The sequence below is a fragment of the Girardinichthys multiradiatus genome, chromosome 24, assembly GCF_021462225.1.
Source record: "Girardinichthys multiradiatus isolate DD_20200921_A chromosome 24, DD_fGirMul_XY1, whole genome shotgun sequence".
Taxonomy (NCBI): domain Eukaryota; kingdom Metazoa; phylum Chordata; class Actinopteri; order Cyprinodontiformes; family Goodeidae; genus Girardinichthys; species Girardinichthys multiradiatus.
The window spans coordinates 16,290,599-16,307,381 of record NC_061816.1 but is presented as its reverse complement, the minus strand read 5'-3'; the positions used below and the strand labels follow the sequence as shown (position 1 = coordinate 16,307,381).

General features: G+C 40.7%; 1 protein-coding gene across 2 annotated transcripts in view; it reads right to left on the bottom strand.

The window, feature by feature from the left end:
- mgat5 (alpha-1,6-mannosylglycoprotein 6-beta-N-acetylglucosaminyltransferase) overlaps positions 1-16,783 on the bottom strand; it is an 83,492-nt gene that overhangs the window by 19,074 nt on the left and 47,635 nt on the right. For both annotated transcript variants that reach the window (XM_047355411.1, XM_047355412.1), the window contains exons 10-11: positions 12,768-12,901; positions 7,794-7,927 (exon numbers count right to left, since the gene is read on the bottom strand). In XM_047355411.1, the coding sequence (XP_047211367.1) occupies positions 7,794-7,927; positions 12,768-12,901 (268 nt within the window). The remainder of the gene's footprint in view (positions 1-7,793; positions 7,928-12,767; positions 12,902-16,783) is intronic.

Below are 16,783 nucleotides of genomic sequence, written 5' to 3'. Positions count from 1 at the left end.
CAAACTGACAAGGCTCTACTGGATATTTTTGGTATTAATACATGTACCGTCACACCTCTAGTCTTAGTGTGTTTTCCCAAAGAATGTAGCGCCTGACCTTGACTGAAATTTCCAAAATGCTGCCAACCTTTCTAAATCAAGCATATTCCATAACTGATATTGAAAGTCTCTCATCCTCTCCCCTCACCCTGAATGACCTCGAAATATGTCTCACCATGTTGTAGAACATTTCTTGTCTTTTAAATAGCCTCTAACATCTCACTGATCCTGAAAATAGCCACCATTGAGTCTTCACTCAGTAACAGGGTCCACAGTGATGTGGTTGTCAAGGCAATGTGGTAACACTTTTGTAGAGTGCATTCACTGATCAATCAATAATAAGAGCCAATCAAGCTGAATATCTGTCCATTCCCATCACCAGTCATTTTTTTCAGTTTAATAAAACCTATTGTTGCCTCACTTGTTAACTCTAAAACATGTGTTAAATGTACAATCACATACTGACTAAAAGTAATGTTAGTGGTGCTGTGATGCCTCTGCTTTCTCCCAAATGAGCCAATCTCTAGTTATGTTTAACTACCTTTATAAACGTTACTGCTTGTCTTACCTTATATCTTAGCTATTTAATCACCACAGATTTTATTGTTGTGTTCTTATAAACATTAATAAAGCCAAACAAACCACAACTAAGGAGTGCAACCATTCTCATTTTATATTTATTATTATTTAAGTCAAGGTTTTACCTTAAAAATCATTAGGCTCTATAGAGTAGAGTAACAATCAAACGTTCAATTCAAAGCCCAGAGAGCGATGAAGAAGCCTCAAAATAATTACCAGGACTACAATTTAAAAAGCCAGGTTCTGCTGCGGCTATGTGTTGGATCAATGCTTATTTGCACTCCTGCGATACGCAGTGTGATTTTTTTTTTCCTAGACCACGTTTTACAGGGACTTCCATGCATTTCTCAACACAACAATCCAAAACCATCCATCTATAATCTAGAAGCCCCTATAAACACCTCAATAAAAGCCTGTGAGATCCATACAGGAACATGGTGTGGTATAACAGTATCCTGAGGTGCTTGGAGTGCAGTCAGCAAACACTGTTTATTTTCAACGCTCTGCCATGGCCCATTAGACAAAATAGCCTATAATCTATTGGAGTTTGGTGTTCTGCCAGAGCATGATTTCTTTTTGTTTTGGATTGGCAGACGGCGGAGGAGCAGCTAGGTGGCGGCTGACAGCTCAGTCCCTGCTGTGCATCTGTGGGCTACATCATCCAAGTGTACCAAGCTGAACATATGTGAAGAAGCAGAGCGCTGCTACAGGAAGAGTAAACAACAATCACACATGCTGCAGCTATAATGCTGCTGCCTCCGCCACAGTGATAGGAACGCCTGTATTTATCGCATGCTTCACAGCTCTGTTCCTCAGGGCATCTTAGCACTGTTAATATACATCAAACAATCCTTCAGAGAAGCCTGTCTTTAGGTTTATATTATGTTCCTAACTGTGTTGCTAACAGTGCTGAAAGGTTTCCATCCTGCACTAACTTTCCTTTCTTAGCTTCTGTCATCACTATGAGCAATGTACTAGTGGCTGAATTTAAACCTCATTATGGGGTCATGTTAATCATTTAAACAGTTCAAAGTTTAGATTAGTCTTTTTTTAATCCACTAAGGTGGTCTTTCCTTTTTAAAACAAAAAAAGCTACAGACAGATCATACAGAAAGATAAATGTGGGCTTAAACCCAATGCACCTGTGTGTGTGTTTATGAATACGTGTTGTTTTCAGCAATGTGTGGTTTCTCTTTTTTCAACATGTTCTCCTGTCTGATGCCAAAGGCCTGCAGCTCTCATCAATCTGTGCATCCGGCTCATTCTCACCTTTCTGCCTCAATGAATGCCTTCTTTCACAATGGAAATAAGACATACTCATGAATTCACAAGGAGGAAACGGCTTACAGTGCCTTGCAAGAAGCTTCTTAAAACATTTTCATATTTTGTCAGGTGTCAATTGTTAAAAGGCAAAGGAAAAATATTTTACCATTCATCTTTGCTAAATAGCTTAAGGTCAGCTAGATTGGATGGAGAGCATCTGTGAACATTAGTTTTCAAGTCTTGCCACAGGTCTAAATTTAGATTTAGTTATTTGCTGCCTTTAACAGCTTTTATTTCAGGATTGACTTATATTTACCTCCATTGATCTTCCCTGATAAATAGCCTTCCACTTAGCATGATGCAGCCACTACCATGTTTCACTGTGGAATGATGTGTTCATTGTTATAAAGACTTAGTTTTCTGCTACACAGTGTTTTGGATGTGGGCCAGAGTTGTGAAGCACACAACTAATCGTTGTGTTGACAGGCCCATTCCCACATGAGCTGTGGATGTCCGCAGCTCCTCCAAAGTTACTACGGGCCTCTTTCCTGCTTATCTGATTTTGTCAGCCATATCAATTTAGGTTGATGCCCGTGTCTTGGTAGGTTTTGTGGTTCTGCTGTAATCTTAACATTTTCAGATGATGTTTTCTAACCAACTCCTGGAACAGCTGGATTTATACTGAGATTGATATACACACATTGGAACTCCATGTCCTTATTGGAGGACTTCTGAAGGCAACTGCTTGCACTGCATTTTATTTAGAGGCACCAGAGTAAAGTGGCTGAAAATATGTACCGTATTTTCCGCAATATAAGACGCACTTAAAAACCTTTACTTTTTCAAAAAATGACAGTGCGCCTTGTAATCCGGAGCGCCTTATATATGGATCAATTGGTTAATTGGTTGATCCATACTGGTTGTACACGGCGCTCTGTCAAAATGTTTCAGTACGACTGGTAAACTACAAAGCTGCACCGCTTGCAGCATTACGGCTACCGTAGTCAGGGGTGTCGCCGAAGTAACAGCGGTAAACACCTGTACTGTGCTTACTCCTAGTCCAACACCACTTGTGTGTGTATAACGTTTGAATGTACTGTTGCAGGAATTGCCGGAACTATATGTGATTAGAAGCTCAGTGTGTGGGGTGTATGTTTTGTGTGTGTGTATGGAAGATGTTGACATTACTCCTCCGGACAGAGGTGGCGCTGTGTGCTGCCATAGCTGAGAATCAAGAGTGAAGGAGTGACGTCGGTATTATTGTGTGTGTGGGGTGGGTAGAGACGGCGACCGGAGCAGCGGTGTATGAGTCTGTAAGCCCTGTGTTTTTACGTGCTGCAAAGTCATTAAAAAGAACCCCGAATCTCGATAACAACTCAGTGTTTTGATGCTGTTTCTTCATGCTCAACTCAGCAACGTATGAGTGAGGGAGTTAACCCCGAGGAAACTAGTAACTTCGGCCCTGGAGAAAGCGTCTCCCCTGTGTCATCAGACTACGGTCAGGGGACAGAAACAGGAAAGGTTAACAGTATTAACGTTTGATTTAGTGCATCAAACTGTTTCATTTACGTGTTTACTGAATCAGGGAAAAGTTCCCTTTCACGTTTTAACTAACGTTTGATTTCAACTTCAACTTCATAGACTCCAATGCATTCCTAACGTGCAGTTGGCTCTATTCAATAGAATTCTATGTAGAGGAGACCTTACCATGAGAGTGAATGGAGTTATCAGAACGCTGGTTTGTAGTGTATTAATAAAGTTTGACTGACTGACTTATCTGACTGTTTTGTTGACATTCTCTTTAGCACAGCTCCATCTAGTGGATGCATAACGCAACCCCAGTCAAACGTTTGACTGTAGTAGCTTCTATTCTATGCGCCTTATAATCCGGTGCGCCTTATAGTGCGGAAAATACGGTACATCACATTTATTAGATTTCTGTCCGTAAAGAAATTTCTAAACAATTTCTCCTTTTCCTTCTTCATAATTATTCAGTACATTGAAGTTAGTGCTGGTAAAGTGAGTAAATCCGAAAAGGTTCATTGGGCGTAAATACTTTTTAGGAGGCACTGTATATAAATGATCTGGAGCTATGATATTAGGTTAAGTGTATTGTGGTATTTTGCTCTCATGAAAATGTATGTATTATTTATTGATTAGTTTTCATCTCTACATCACAAACACCTGACATATGCACACACAAAGAGAGTAGCTTGATTTATGTGTGTGTGTGTGTTTGTGTGGGGGGGAGGGGGGGAGGGGGGGGGGAATATAAAGATAAGGGTAAAGAAAAGGCAGGCATTCACTCTCTGCTGCCTCGCTTTGCATCGCTACGCTTTTAGCTGGGTTGCCATGGACACGGACATCTCAGAGGTGATCTGGCCATTTTATTTTAGTTCTCACCACCAAAATCAAGTACCACAAATCCAGGATTTTTAATCAAAGTAATTGAATGCTAATGATCCCAAAGCTGAGCGCAGATTTGTGACCTAAAGTTGCCAAAGGTGAAAATGCAAACAAAGCATTAAGTCATGTGCAAACCTGCCATCTAAAATTATGAAACCTTTTATTTCTGCATTCTCTTATTCCTAATCAGCACAATTCAGCCAGCAGAAACAGTAACATCTTATATATATATTATTTTAATGATCAAATGAGTGTCAAACATGTTTTTCTCCCTAGGCTGAAATCAGCAGGTACAATTGTGGAAACTCCCATCATGTGTCTTCCTCCTGCTTATTAGACCTCTGTGGCAAAGGAGAGATATATTTGTCCTGCGCTAGGAGCAGATTCATACACATATACTCTAACATGATCTAATATGGCAGCTCCTGCACACTAACGTAAACAAGCACAAGATTCAATTTATGAGCTTTCCAGTGTGTCTGTAAATAACTCTCACCCTGAGGCAGTTTGGAGTTAGATTCTTACATTTCTGCATCAGAGGACCTGCTCTAGTAAACCAAAGGAAAAGAACGAGAGAACATGGTTCATCAAAAACAAACTACTTCCTATTTAGGCGTCCGACTGCACTGGTGTTTGATTAAGAAGGCACAAAAAATGTGTCCTGAAAAAAAACGGGTGAAAATAAGACCGTATGTGTAGCTTCGGTGATTACTCAGGCAGCTTCACGCAGCGTTTCTCTCTGTACACTTGGAGGATGGATGTGGCTGCTGCACCTGTGCTCCCGAGCATACTGATCAGGCAGAGAGAGAGGGCCTCCAAACAGGCTGTAGTTTGTCTGAGGTCTATTACTTCACTAAGACACGTTCATTTTCAGCTAAACATCCATTCTGTGAACGAGATTCTCGATAACTGAGTAAAACCAACACGAGTCATGATAACACTAAAATGTATATAGTGGTCTTATTGCTTTTATTTCAAATAGAACAGCAGGTATTGCTATGTGCTGAGAAAACTCCTGTCCCCATCACCTCTTTCATTATTACTTTCATTAATTTCATCACCATTTTCTGTGAACTTGTCAAGTGGTCTGGCATTCTCCTATTATGTTTATGTCCTGTACAATTTCAAAATCGTACAGTGTGCCAAGCTTAGCCAAAAAATAGTAAAAAAAAAAAAAGCTGCATTAGCCTTAATAGGAGTAATAAATGCAGCTCCTCTTGACTGGAAATATTTCCAAACAGACGATTTTGTCTTTTCCCAAATTATGGGCAACGATTAGGAGCTCCTAATAACTTAAATGCAAACAGTCTGTGGAGAAAACGAAGTTAGAGCTCAAATGATGGTCTTAAGCGGTATTAAGACAGAATGTGACATGTAATCTGTGTCCACAATCTGATCACTACCACAGCAACCACTACTTCCCGTTTAAACTGACAGGAAGAGGTTTTATAAATGCAGCAAAAAATGCTTGAAGTGCTGTTCCTCCTCTGCTCATCATGGCTGTAAAAAGTGCTCCAATAAAGCTAATGTTTCTGACAGCTTGAAGTAGTTGGTGTATTGTTTCTGAACTCTGTCAAGACCAGAATATTTTCACTGTTCTGATGGTATCGCTCTCTGTGAACGGTTTCACTAACAACCACAGCTGATTTAGAACCTCCTAAACCATTTCCAGCCCACATGTGGCGGTCTTACACTTCTCTACAATCTTCCAGTGTACATCTTTTAAAAAATGCACATAAGTTAGCAAAATGAACTCTCTGGAGTGCAGAGAAAGAGATTTAAGACTAGCACAATCTAAAAGGGACAACAGAGGAAAACCGAGTCGGTCTATCAGCTCGTTATCAGTCAGCCCTAAAATGGCTCTTTAATTAAAAGCAGGTGGTAATGAACACACTCGGGAGTCTGATTAGCAGCTAATGCCCCTTGCTGTGAGCAATGGGCTCCCCCTCTCTGTCTGCCCTCTTTAAAGCCTCATTGAATAGCACACAGCAGCTCAAACTCCAACTCTAAAAGAAACCTGAAATCACAGCAGCCGCCTGTGCCTTAAAAACAGTAACACCTTCACATTTATACCCTCATAATGTGGATTCATTCACGCTTCAGTTCATAATTTTTAATAATAAATTTGTTCCCAGTTTCATTTCACTTCATGACTTAATGGATTCTCTCAGGGCATACCCCATCACTATATGGACAATGGAGATATGTGACTCAGCTAGTTAGAAATACAAAATAACTCGACTCTTCATTACCGTCACACAGTCCACAGATGATAGAGGGTTCCTGCATGCTATAAGAAGCATCCATTAGAATTTCATTAATTTCCTCTGTCAGCAAGTCTCAGTAAAAAACCATACATGTGTCGGCTGAAAGCTCATCAAGGCGCGGGCAGTAATCCAACCATCCATGGCCAGCGAGACAATGCCCTGTCTTTAAGTTGTTTTTGTTTAGGATGCATTAATCCTCCAGCCTCTGTGCTGCAGTGTGAGCGTGAATCTGAATTCATTTAAACTCCACTGAGAGGATGATAAGCAGAGGGGGATTTGAGCAGTTAAACCGAAGTTTTAATAAGTTTTCCTGTGAAAATCATAGGACCTTTTTCCTTATATGTGTTGCAACCCTATAGGTGTGTAAATATGATGTATTTTTGGATTTGCCTCTATACACTCCATTCACATAATGAAAATGTTTAGAAAAATCTGGCCTTTAAGTAGAGCACATTATTTAACCAATGGGTGGGGGGATATCAACTTACTGGCAAAAAACAAAAAATGCATTTTATGTCATACAATCATACATGAGGAGGTTACTAAACTCTACTGGTACAGTCTGCTTTAGTCAGATGAGACAAAGATTGATCTTCTCAGCTAGACTCAGTCCAGTTGGGTTCAGCATAAACCAAAGTATGTTGACATTTGAAAACTGTGGAAAAACACCTCATGCCCATTGTTAAGTACGGTGGAGGATGTGCAATGCTGTGGGCCTGTTTCTGGCATTTGCAATGGCAAATACAAGACCGATTTAAGTAAAAATTTGGTGGACAGTCATGGCAAACTGTTATTGGATGGCACTTGAGACCTAAATCCTTTAAAAGCCTGTGGGGTAAGCTGAAGACAAGAAAGCATAAGTCCAGTCCTCAAAGGCCAGTATCCTGGAAATTTTAAATGGTTTTCTGCTTCAACAAACCTGAATCAAATAACTAGGTCATTAGAAGGACTTTTAGATCCCCTGAGCTAGAGAGCGAGTTTGTAAAGGTGAATGGAGAGAAAGCAAACAATTTTACCAGGAAAATATATTGTTTAATGTAGCATTTTATTAAATGTCCTCAAAAAAACATGTTCTGTAAAATTATGCTACTGCTTTAAAATCCATGTAAGGCTGTTTACCAGGGGTACCAGTGTGCAGGGTGTTGTGCCTTTTTCTCCTAGTACAGAATATCAATCTTTAAATCTCTTGATTTGAAAAATGTACTGTGTGCTTTGGTTATAAGGCAAAGTTCACAGTACCTTCCAGAAGTTGTCAACTTTGCCGTAGACGAGTGACTGGTTCTGCCTCTTGATGTCGTCGATGTGCCTAATATCGCTGGCGTTGAGGTGCTGCTCCACAACGAAGCCCAAAAAGCTGTTGTCTGGGGTGTGAGCTGTGACAGAAAAACAAGAGAAAACAATGTGAATTTCTATGAGACTTCCAGTAGCCGAACAGAAATTGTCTAAAAAGTATTTTTTTGGTAGTAAAACAAGAAATGATTTTATACATTCAGCCATGTTTCTTCCTAAAATAAACTCATTAAAAGACAAAATTGTGTAAACTCTAAAATCCATTTTAGCTGAACAGTTTAGTACAGATAATAAACTCAAAGGGACATGAAGGCTGCTCCATAAACACACTCAATTTCTGAGTGCCAAGCAATGACCGGTAACTATGGGAACCACAAGATGAGCAGGTCAAGTGTGGTACCCGAAGCTGGCAGCGCCTCACCTCGCTCCCATCTGTCTTGTAAAACAAATCTGCAGACAAGTGTCTGGACTGCAGTCAGAACAGAACCAGTCAAGAGTGAAACCAGCCTGATGATATCACTTCAAATAAAAACCTTGCCGTGTACGAGAGGTGCAGATAAACACTGCCGTCGGAAAAGGAAGCTGAGCTTCAGGGAGTTGCTGCGGTCAGAGCTTGTTTTTCACCACGACTTTAAAACCACAGAGCCAAACTGCAGCCAATCAGTCCGGAGGGGGTAAGACTCTTCGCCAACTAATAAATAAGGGAGGAGTTCAGGGAGCTCATTTCATCTCTTAAGCAAGTCCAACTCCAGCACTCATCATGGTGGAGAACAAATCTCATGTTCTGAATGTTGGGATTTTAACACATGATGGCAACCAGGATAAGAGCAATCCAGACCTCGCACCAGACCAAACAGCAGAAACAATGAAGCGGTGTTAAAGTTGAACAGTTCAGCAGTAATAAAGTTATTTTTCAGCTGAGGCGTTGGCTGGAATGTGACAAAAGTAGTGTTTGATCTGTCCAAGCAGTTAAATTGGCCCTGGGTAAACACCTAGAGGTAAACACTGAAAGAAAGGCTCTCTTCACAGTAAATGAGGTCACCAGACTGAGCAGTTACTCAAGAATGTCAGAAATGTGCAATCTGAACATATCGCATAAATGGAGATTTATCATGTTCTACATCTTACTGCATAACTTCCTAGGAGTAAGTATGTTTTTACACCGTGACAAAAAGCATAAAACTATGCTCAAAAACAAGATTATGTCTCGCTTGCAAATATGATCCAAAGTATTCAAATCTTCTACCGCTTCGCACAGTTGGTCCAACTTTACATGGGGAGTGTGTGGGAGGGAACAGGAACGTGGGAGTAGCACTTGGGAGGATATCAGCAGATCTTTGTGAGGTGTCAGTGTGAGCAGGAGCCATGTGAAAACAGCCTCCATAAATACCTGCTGGATTGTAAGATGTAGAATGACGCCTCACAATACAACAAAGGCAAAGAAACAGAAACACCAACTGGAAATCACAAATTTGAGAAAAACAACCAAGAGGTAATATCACAACTGATGACATGTACTGTGTCTTGCTAAAGTATTCATACCCTTTTCACATTTTATTACATTACACCACACAGTGAAACATGGTGGTGGCAGCATTATGTTGTGGGGAGGCTTTTCTTGAGCAGTGACCAGGAAGCTGATCAGAGTTGGTTGGCTAAAAAACATCTTACATTTGAGGGTGACATGTCATCATGCAACAGTTCATCTATAAGTAAGTTACAAATTTAGTTAAGACACATGTTCTCCGCCTCCTTTTTTCTCCATATGTCTTTTCCCCGTGGTCTCCTGTTTGGACTGGATAGGTGTAATTTATTTCTGTGATGGAACACCAGCAAGGTGCCGAATATCATAAAAGCAAAGCTGTTCCACTGTAATCCTTGCCTGCATGATCTTTCAAACAACACAAATATTGCTGGTTAGAAGGCAGATGTGCTTTGCGTACTATAAAGAGGCTACGTTAGCACTCGCATACCAAACTGGCTGTGTAAACAGGACAGGCTGGTAATTAACGCTCTGGCCTCTTGATGCTTTTGGCAACAGATGCCTCCTCTCCCACTAGAGCCGCCACTCAAAATGTCACTCAGCTTGCTACAGCTTCAATCACTATTAGCTAACAAACAGCCTGGGAGGACGGCGCTGCTGCAGAAGCAGCTGCTTTGTTGCTACTGATGAGCTTGTGAGTCGGGAGACAAATTTGCTTTGCAATAAAGCCTGAACTTCCTCTGCTAAATTGGGAGTAAACAAGGCACAACATGATCAGCCTGAGCGGAGCAGCAGGGTTATCAATAATCTTCAGTTTAGGACATCTCTCTCTGGCCATAATTAGCCTTTAATGCTGCCTTTAAACAATCGGTTGCAGTGGTGGAGGAGCTGTGTCATGTCCTGACTACCTGTACAAGTACAGCAGGGTCCTAAAAAGCAGTTTGTTGTTTCTACAGCAGCAGTGTCCAAAGTCAGTCCTCGAAGGGCAGTGTCCTGCATGTTTTAAATGTCTCCCTGCTTCACCACATCTAATTTCCATTGATGTCTTCTACAGGGCTGTTGCTGAACTGCAATCACCTGAATCTGGTGTGTGAAAGCAGGGAAACATAAAACATGTAGGACACTGCCCTTCGAGGACCAACTTTGGACACCCTTGTTCTACAGCATTCCTAGAAAACAGCGTTAGGGCTTTAATTTTGTTCAGTCGTTTAAATTTGTCAAATGGAGCAGCTGTTTCAAATGAAACAAGTTAGAAACAAAGTAAGAGGTGCTCAGGCATAGATGTTCCAAATGTTACAAAGGTTGCAGGTTCATGTTGGATCCATTATAACCCTCCCAATTTATACTTTCACTGTGCCTTGATTTTCAAACCGGAAACGTTCATTTTTCAGTCTCCAGCTAGATGTGAAATAAACAAACAAAAAAAGTCTAAAAATATATAAAAAAAACTACTTTTAAAAGATGTGTTGGAGAGAACAGTTACAATTTCACACAAACTTTACAATCCCACAAAGACAAAAAAAAAAGCAGAAAAACCTAAGTGAAAAGGTGTCCCAGCAATGCAATCAATCAAAGCTTTCCAGGCACAATCAGACTGGCAGATCACCAGCATGATAACAGCTGCCAAAAGCCTGACGGATAAATACTCTGCTGCTTTCAACTGAACCTCTTAGTTGTGCTCTTTTCCATCTCTGGAAGGGATTAGAAGCAGCAAATAACCAAGAAATTAGATTTTTTAGAACAAATTAAAATAACTTTAAGCAAAACAGCAGCTGATGAAGCACTTCTGTAAAACCAAACTACTTTTTCATAGATCGCTTTGCCTCACTCTTGGCTCCTGACAGAAAACTAAGACTTATTCAAAAAACCAACCACAAAGTGAACAGCAGAAAAACCTAGTTGCAAATCCAACTCAGATATAGATTAATGAGGTCAATTTAGCTCAGTTTTGTCTTATTGACCAGAGACCACGCAGTCTCAATTCCCTGAACTCAGTGATTTATGGAGCAAAACCTAATTGCAACAAATGAACCAGAATGAATTATTTTACTGGCACTAAATTAATCAATTGCCAAATCTATATCTAATGGATGGCTTGGAATGTCCATTGTTTATTTCAGTTCTGGTTGTGTAGCTGAAAGGTTGACTAAAAGCAAAACTCATTGAATTAAAAATCCCAATAAAATACATGTTTATTGATGTCACATGATGACAAATGTCAGAAAGTTCAAGGGTATTAATACTTTTACTAGGAACTATAAAAGTGAGACACGGTAGACTTGGCAGATCTGATAACTAAAAGCAGTTCACTCAGACCCAAAATGTCATCCTACAAATAAAGATGACTTCACTGTAAAAATATAATGCATTCATGTAATCTTCAGCCAAAAGGTAAGGTGTTGTGCAGCACAGAACAGAAAGGAAAAACAATCCCCAATGTCTTGTGCCTGGAACTGATGCTGCTTTGGAGTTTTAACACTTGGCCAAACCACAGTGCACTTGTTTCACCCGAGATATCATCTAACCTAGCGCCTCTTAGCTAGATCCTCTTCAAAAGCCCCAGTGTTTTATGAGAAAGACATACCCTATTCAGCTGACAAAGGGCCTATTCAGGTGCGGTTGGATTCTGCAAAGCACCTGGCTTCACCCCGCAAACTGGAATAGCAGGGGTAACATTTCACTTTTTCTTAGCCATGGGGAAAAGGTCAGTACCCCAGGGTGCTAGCTTGCTTCCTCCTTAAAACATGGCCTCTCATCTGCATCAGGAAATGGGGTTGATTTAACCTGGAAGAGTGATTTTACAGTATAAGCCCTGAACAACATGGAGCTATAAAACCGTTATGTCCTACATTCATAATCACAGTAAAAAGAGGAGCTGAGAGTCTGATCTCCTATTTGCCAATCTTCTTGATGATATTCTATTAGTGGTGCTCTGCTGGATTTTATCCATCTTTTGCCTTTTTAAAAAAAAATCAAAAACAATGTATTTATTGGTCAAAATTCAGACGAAATGAGACCTTTTCTTAGAACAGAAAACTTGGAATCATGCAAAATATCTTAAAATCTACAAAAACCCTTTACAGACTGCTGCAGCTTTGAGGACCATTATGAGCTGAATCATTCCTACACAATGGTCATTTTAAAATTCCTGAATGTTCCACAATCAAATTTACCAAGTTTAAAAATTCAATTTAGAGCTATGAATATAAAAACTGTGCAGTAGATTTTCTACAGATAATTACATACAGGTCAGGACGTAAATACTGAATCTAAAAAGGATGGATGGATGGATGAATGGAATAGTCTAAAATACAATTTTTTTTCTCCATTCATTTTTCCATACTTATCCAGACCTAGATAAAACTTAAAACAAATTACAGACCCTTCCAGATTTTTCCAGACCGTGTAGGAACCACGGCGCTGGCAATTGGCACACTTACGGAACATGGTGTTGAACTGCTGTGGGTTGAGGTTCCACTTCCCCCACGGCGTCTTATGACCTTTTGACTGGGCGTAGTGGGCGTGGTTAAACTCTGGCTCCGTACCAAAGGAATCCAGCACACGCAGCATGCACCTGTGGAGCAAAAAATAAAGAAATCACAGAAATTTAAGCTGCTGACAGAAACTAGAACTGTGCAAGTGATCAAATGTTAGCAGGCTTTGACTTTGGCACCAAACCAAGCTGTAGTAAAAGAACAGTTTAAATAAACCATTACAAAACATTACATGGCAATCATATCTACCATAAATGTATGTGAACTTCTCACTGGAAATGTATATTTTGAGTTTTTAGATAAAGCTTTGGCCATAATATCTATGTGAGAAAATATCCATTTACTGCAAGCACTTTTGTTACTACAAGGCAGAAAAAAAACAGCTACCTCAACAGCGAAAAGATTTAAACAGTGTCTTTTGAATTATCATTTAAGACACAAAGGAAATCAACTTATTACACCAAAGGAGAGAAATCATGCAACAACAATAAGTCTTTGTTGTCCTAGTCTGATAGTGCAGGCCAGTGATGAGAACACTGCTGAGTGAGCATCGTGGCAAACCTAAAGGTCACAGCACAAAATTAATGAGACCATATCCAGGGATGGGAATCTTAAGCTGGTTGCTGACCTGTAACTCTACCCTCTGCATTTTCAGACTCATTCAATGTTACTCACTCTTGCTTTCTAGACGATCATTTGAATAAATCTTGCCTGCTCCAATCTGTGTTGAGAATGACCAACGCATGTATGCATCTCCATAGCTGTTCACATATGATGGCTCTGTCCATGCAAAGGAACAAAATGTTATGTAGAAGAAACTCTTTAAGATACAAGTTAGTAGCATTACCTATCAGTTTCTTCACCAAAAAATATGTTGTTTTTCAGTGATAGTCCACCTACTCTGATGCTACACATCTGGCTGTGTGAACTGTGGGAAGGCCCTGGGAGAGCAAGGAGCTGGTGAAACAGATTCTCCAGGAGGGAATTTTCTACTGAAAGTAGAACATAAACAGCATGCCCACATGTTATCTCCAGTCACTCCAGAGACAAACAAGCCTCATCTGTCCCTGGTAGGTAGACCCTGAACAGATGGGGATGAGCCGCTAGAGCCTTAACGCGATAAAACTGTGGCTATGCGCAGATTCCTGAGTTGGGGGAATCCTAACGAGGCGTTTGAAAACCACCAAGTACATCGTGACACTTGATGATTTAACCAATCTGAGCCTGAAAAAAGACTGTTTCTAAAGATGACTCTACAATGTAATTCAGCTGAAGTGATCCTTAAAGAATTGTGCATAACAACGACTATTAAATACAAAAGGTTGCCCTGTTTCCACAATGTGTCAACATGTCATGGAAACCTGACCCAGCATCACCACATGAGAACTCTTCTCTTTTCTAAATGAGACTGTTTGGATTTCAGACAGTGTTCATGGTTTGTTTTCAAAAAACAAAATTTTATTAATCAACTAATCACATCTGAATACTTTCAGTTATTTTTCAATCACAGCCTCATGAGCAAAATATTTGGCTGTTTTTGAAAAGGGGAAGCACGAGAACAATGTAGTTTCCTAATGAAAGTATTTCCACATGGGATGTGAGCTGACAAAGATGCTGCACTTATAAAAAGGCAACATGAGGTTCTTTAAAGTATCTTTAAATTGTACGAGCTACAGTAGATATTTACACCTGATTCAATTTTCTCATTCTCATGCATCAGTTGGAAATATGCATATTTAGCCAGCTAACAGAGCTGATGTTGGATAGTTTCTGCAGATATAAGATGGATTTTCTGTTTCATTTTGGCATACTGCGCAATTACAATGTAATCTCATTTTCTGAAGCCATGCTGATGCAAAAGAGGGTTTCAATTTCCAAAGAAAAATCTGATAAAAGAGAACAAATGGCTTTAGTTTGCTCTTTGGAAAAACTACTTCAGGGTAGAATAAAGCAGAATGAAGGAAGGAAGGATGGACGGACAGGTAGATAAAAGAATGGATGGATGCTGTCTGCTTCATCTCAGTCCAACATACAGGCAGAAATTAAAAACTTCTGAGCCTGTGGTTTTGATTGTCAGGATGTGAACTGAGCAGTCAAAGCAGGCCTGTAACATCTGCTTTGATTGCTCCAACTGGAGTGTTTTTGAAGCTTCAGCCACTGACGTGAATGAACTTGCTGAAACCGTTTCTTCTTTTGTATTTTTTTTGTGAGGACATGTGTGTGCAGACCAAGACCTTTCACACATACAACAATAATAAGCCATGGTTCACTTCACATCTGAGGATGCTGCGTAGGAACAAGTAGGAGGCTTACAGCAGTGGGGACCAGGCCCTGTATAAGCAGGCCAGGAAAATACTGACCAAGGAGAGCAGCTAAGAGAAGCTCCAGAGGGAAGCTAAAAAAACAGCTTCTCAGCTAACGACCCAGATGCAGTTTGGAGTGGTCTGAGAAACCTCATTGCCTGCAGGAGCCCGTCCCCCCCACCATGAGGAGAATCCTCATCTGGCAGGTGACCTTAACAGCTTCTACTGCAGGTTTGAAAAGCAGCCGTTAGCACCTCCCACCAACTTGTCCACATATCGCTCCGACACAAAAACTCCCCATACACCAAGCATCCCCCTCTCCTCACACCCCCCTGCCTGGTTTCAAGATCCCAGAGGAAGACGTAAATGCTCTTTCAGCATCAAAAGATCAGAAAAGCTCCAGGACCTAACAACGTCACCCCTTGTGCCTCAGCGTTATGCAACTGGCTCCCATCTTCACTTATATCTTCAACAAATCTCTGAAGCTGGGTGCCCCCTAGGGGTGCGTTCTCTCCCCACTCTTCTTCTCTCTGGACACAAATGACTGCAACTCAGCAAACTCTGTGAAACTTCTGAACTTTGCAGATGACGCCACTGTTATTGGTCTGTTCCAGGACAGTGATGAGTCTGCATACCTGGTCCACTGGTGTGGTCAGAATCACCAGGAGCTTAACCTGTTCATACATATAATGTACAGAAGAAGGCCTAGCAGAGACTGTACTTCCTGCTGCGACTCAAGAAATACAACCTTTGACAGGAGCTGCTGGTCATCTTCTCCACTGCCATCATTCAGTCTGTCCTCTCTTAGTCCATCTCAGTGTGGTTTGGCTCATCCACAAAGTCTAACGAACAATCAGGTCTGCAGAGACAATCATCAGAGCTGACCTTCCCTCTATCCAGAACTTATACAGGCCAGGAAAAGAGCAGCTAAAATCTCGGCAGACCCCACACACCCTGCACACAAACTATTTAGGCTTCTACCTTCAAGTCAGCACTACTGAGCCACAGAAACAGTCTCATCCCCCCAGACTGTCTCTCTGAGGAACACTTAACAGAGTGCCCAGACATATCGATACCATGCATATTTGCACCAATTCAACCTTCGACACTTCTGTTTTTGTAAAAAACACCGATATACATTTAAAATACAAATTTTCTTTTTATATATTTATATTTAAAATTTCTTCATTAAGAGCAAAGTGGCACCAAAGTCAAATTCCTTCTTTGTGTGTACAAACTTAAAGCGAAATAAAGCAGATTCTGATTCTTGATGAAGAGATGGATGGATGAAAGAATGGATCAACTGAAGGATGGCAGAAAGAATGGATAGACGAATCAATCAAAGAATGGACGGATGGTTGCTGAAAGTATAGATAGATGAAAGAATGGATGGACCAATAAATGAAAACAAAGATGGACAGATGATCAGTTGGACAAGGAATAAAGTTTGATAGGGCATGTATTTTAAACTCAGCAAAAACTCCTCCACTTGAGGCAGGAACTCCCCTCCAACCTGAAGAGGACAAGCCACCCTTTTCCGGTCGAGAACCATGGCCTCGGACTTGGAGGAGCTGATCCTCATCCCAGCCGCTTCACACTCGGCTGCGAACCGCCCCAGCGCATGTTGTAGGTCTTGGCTAGAGGGGGCCAGCAGGACCA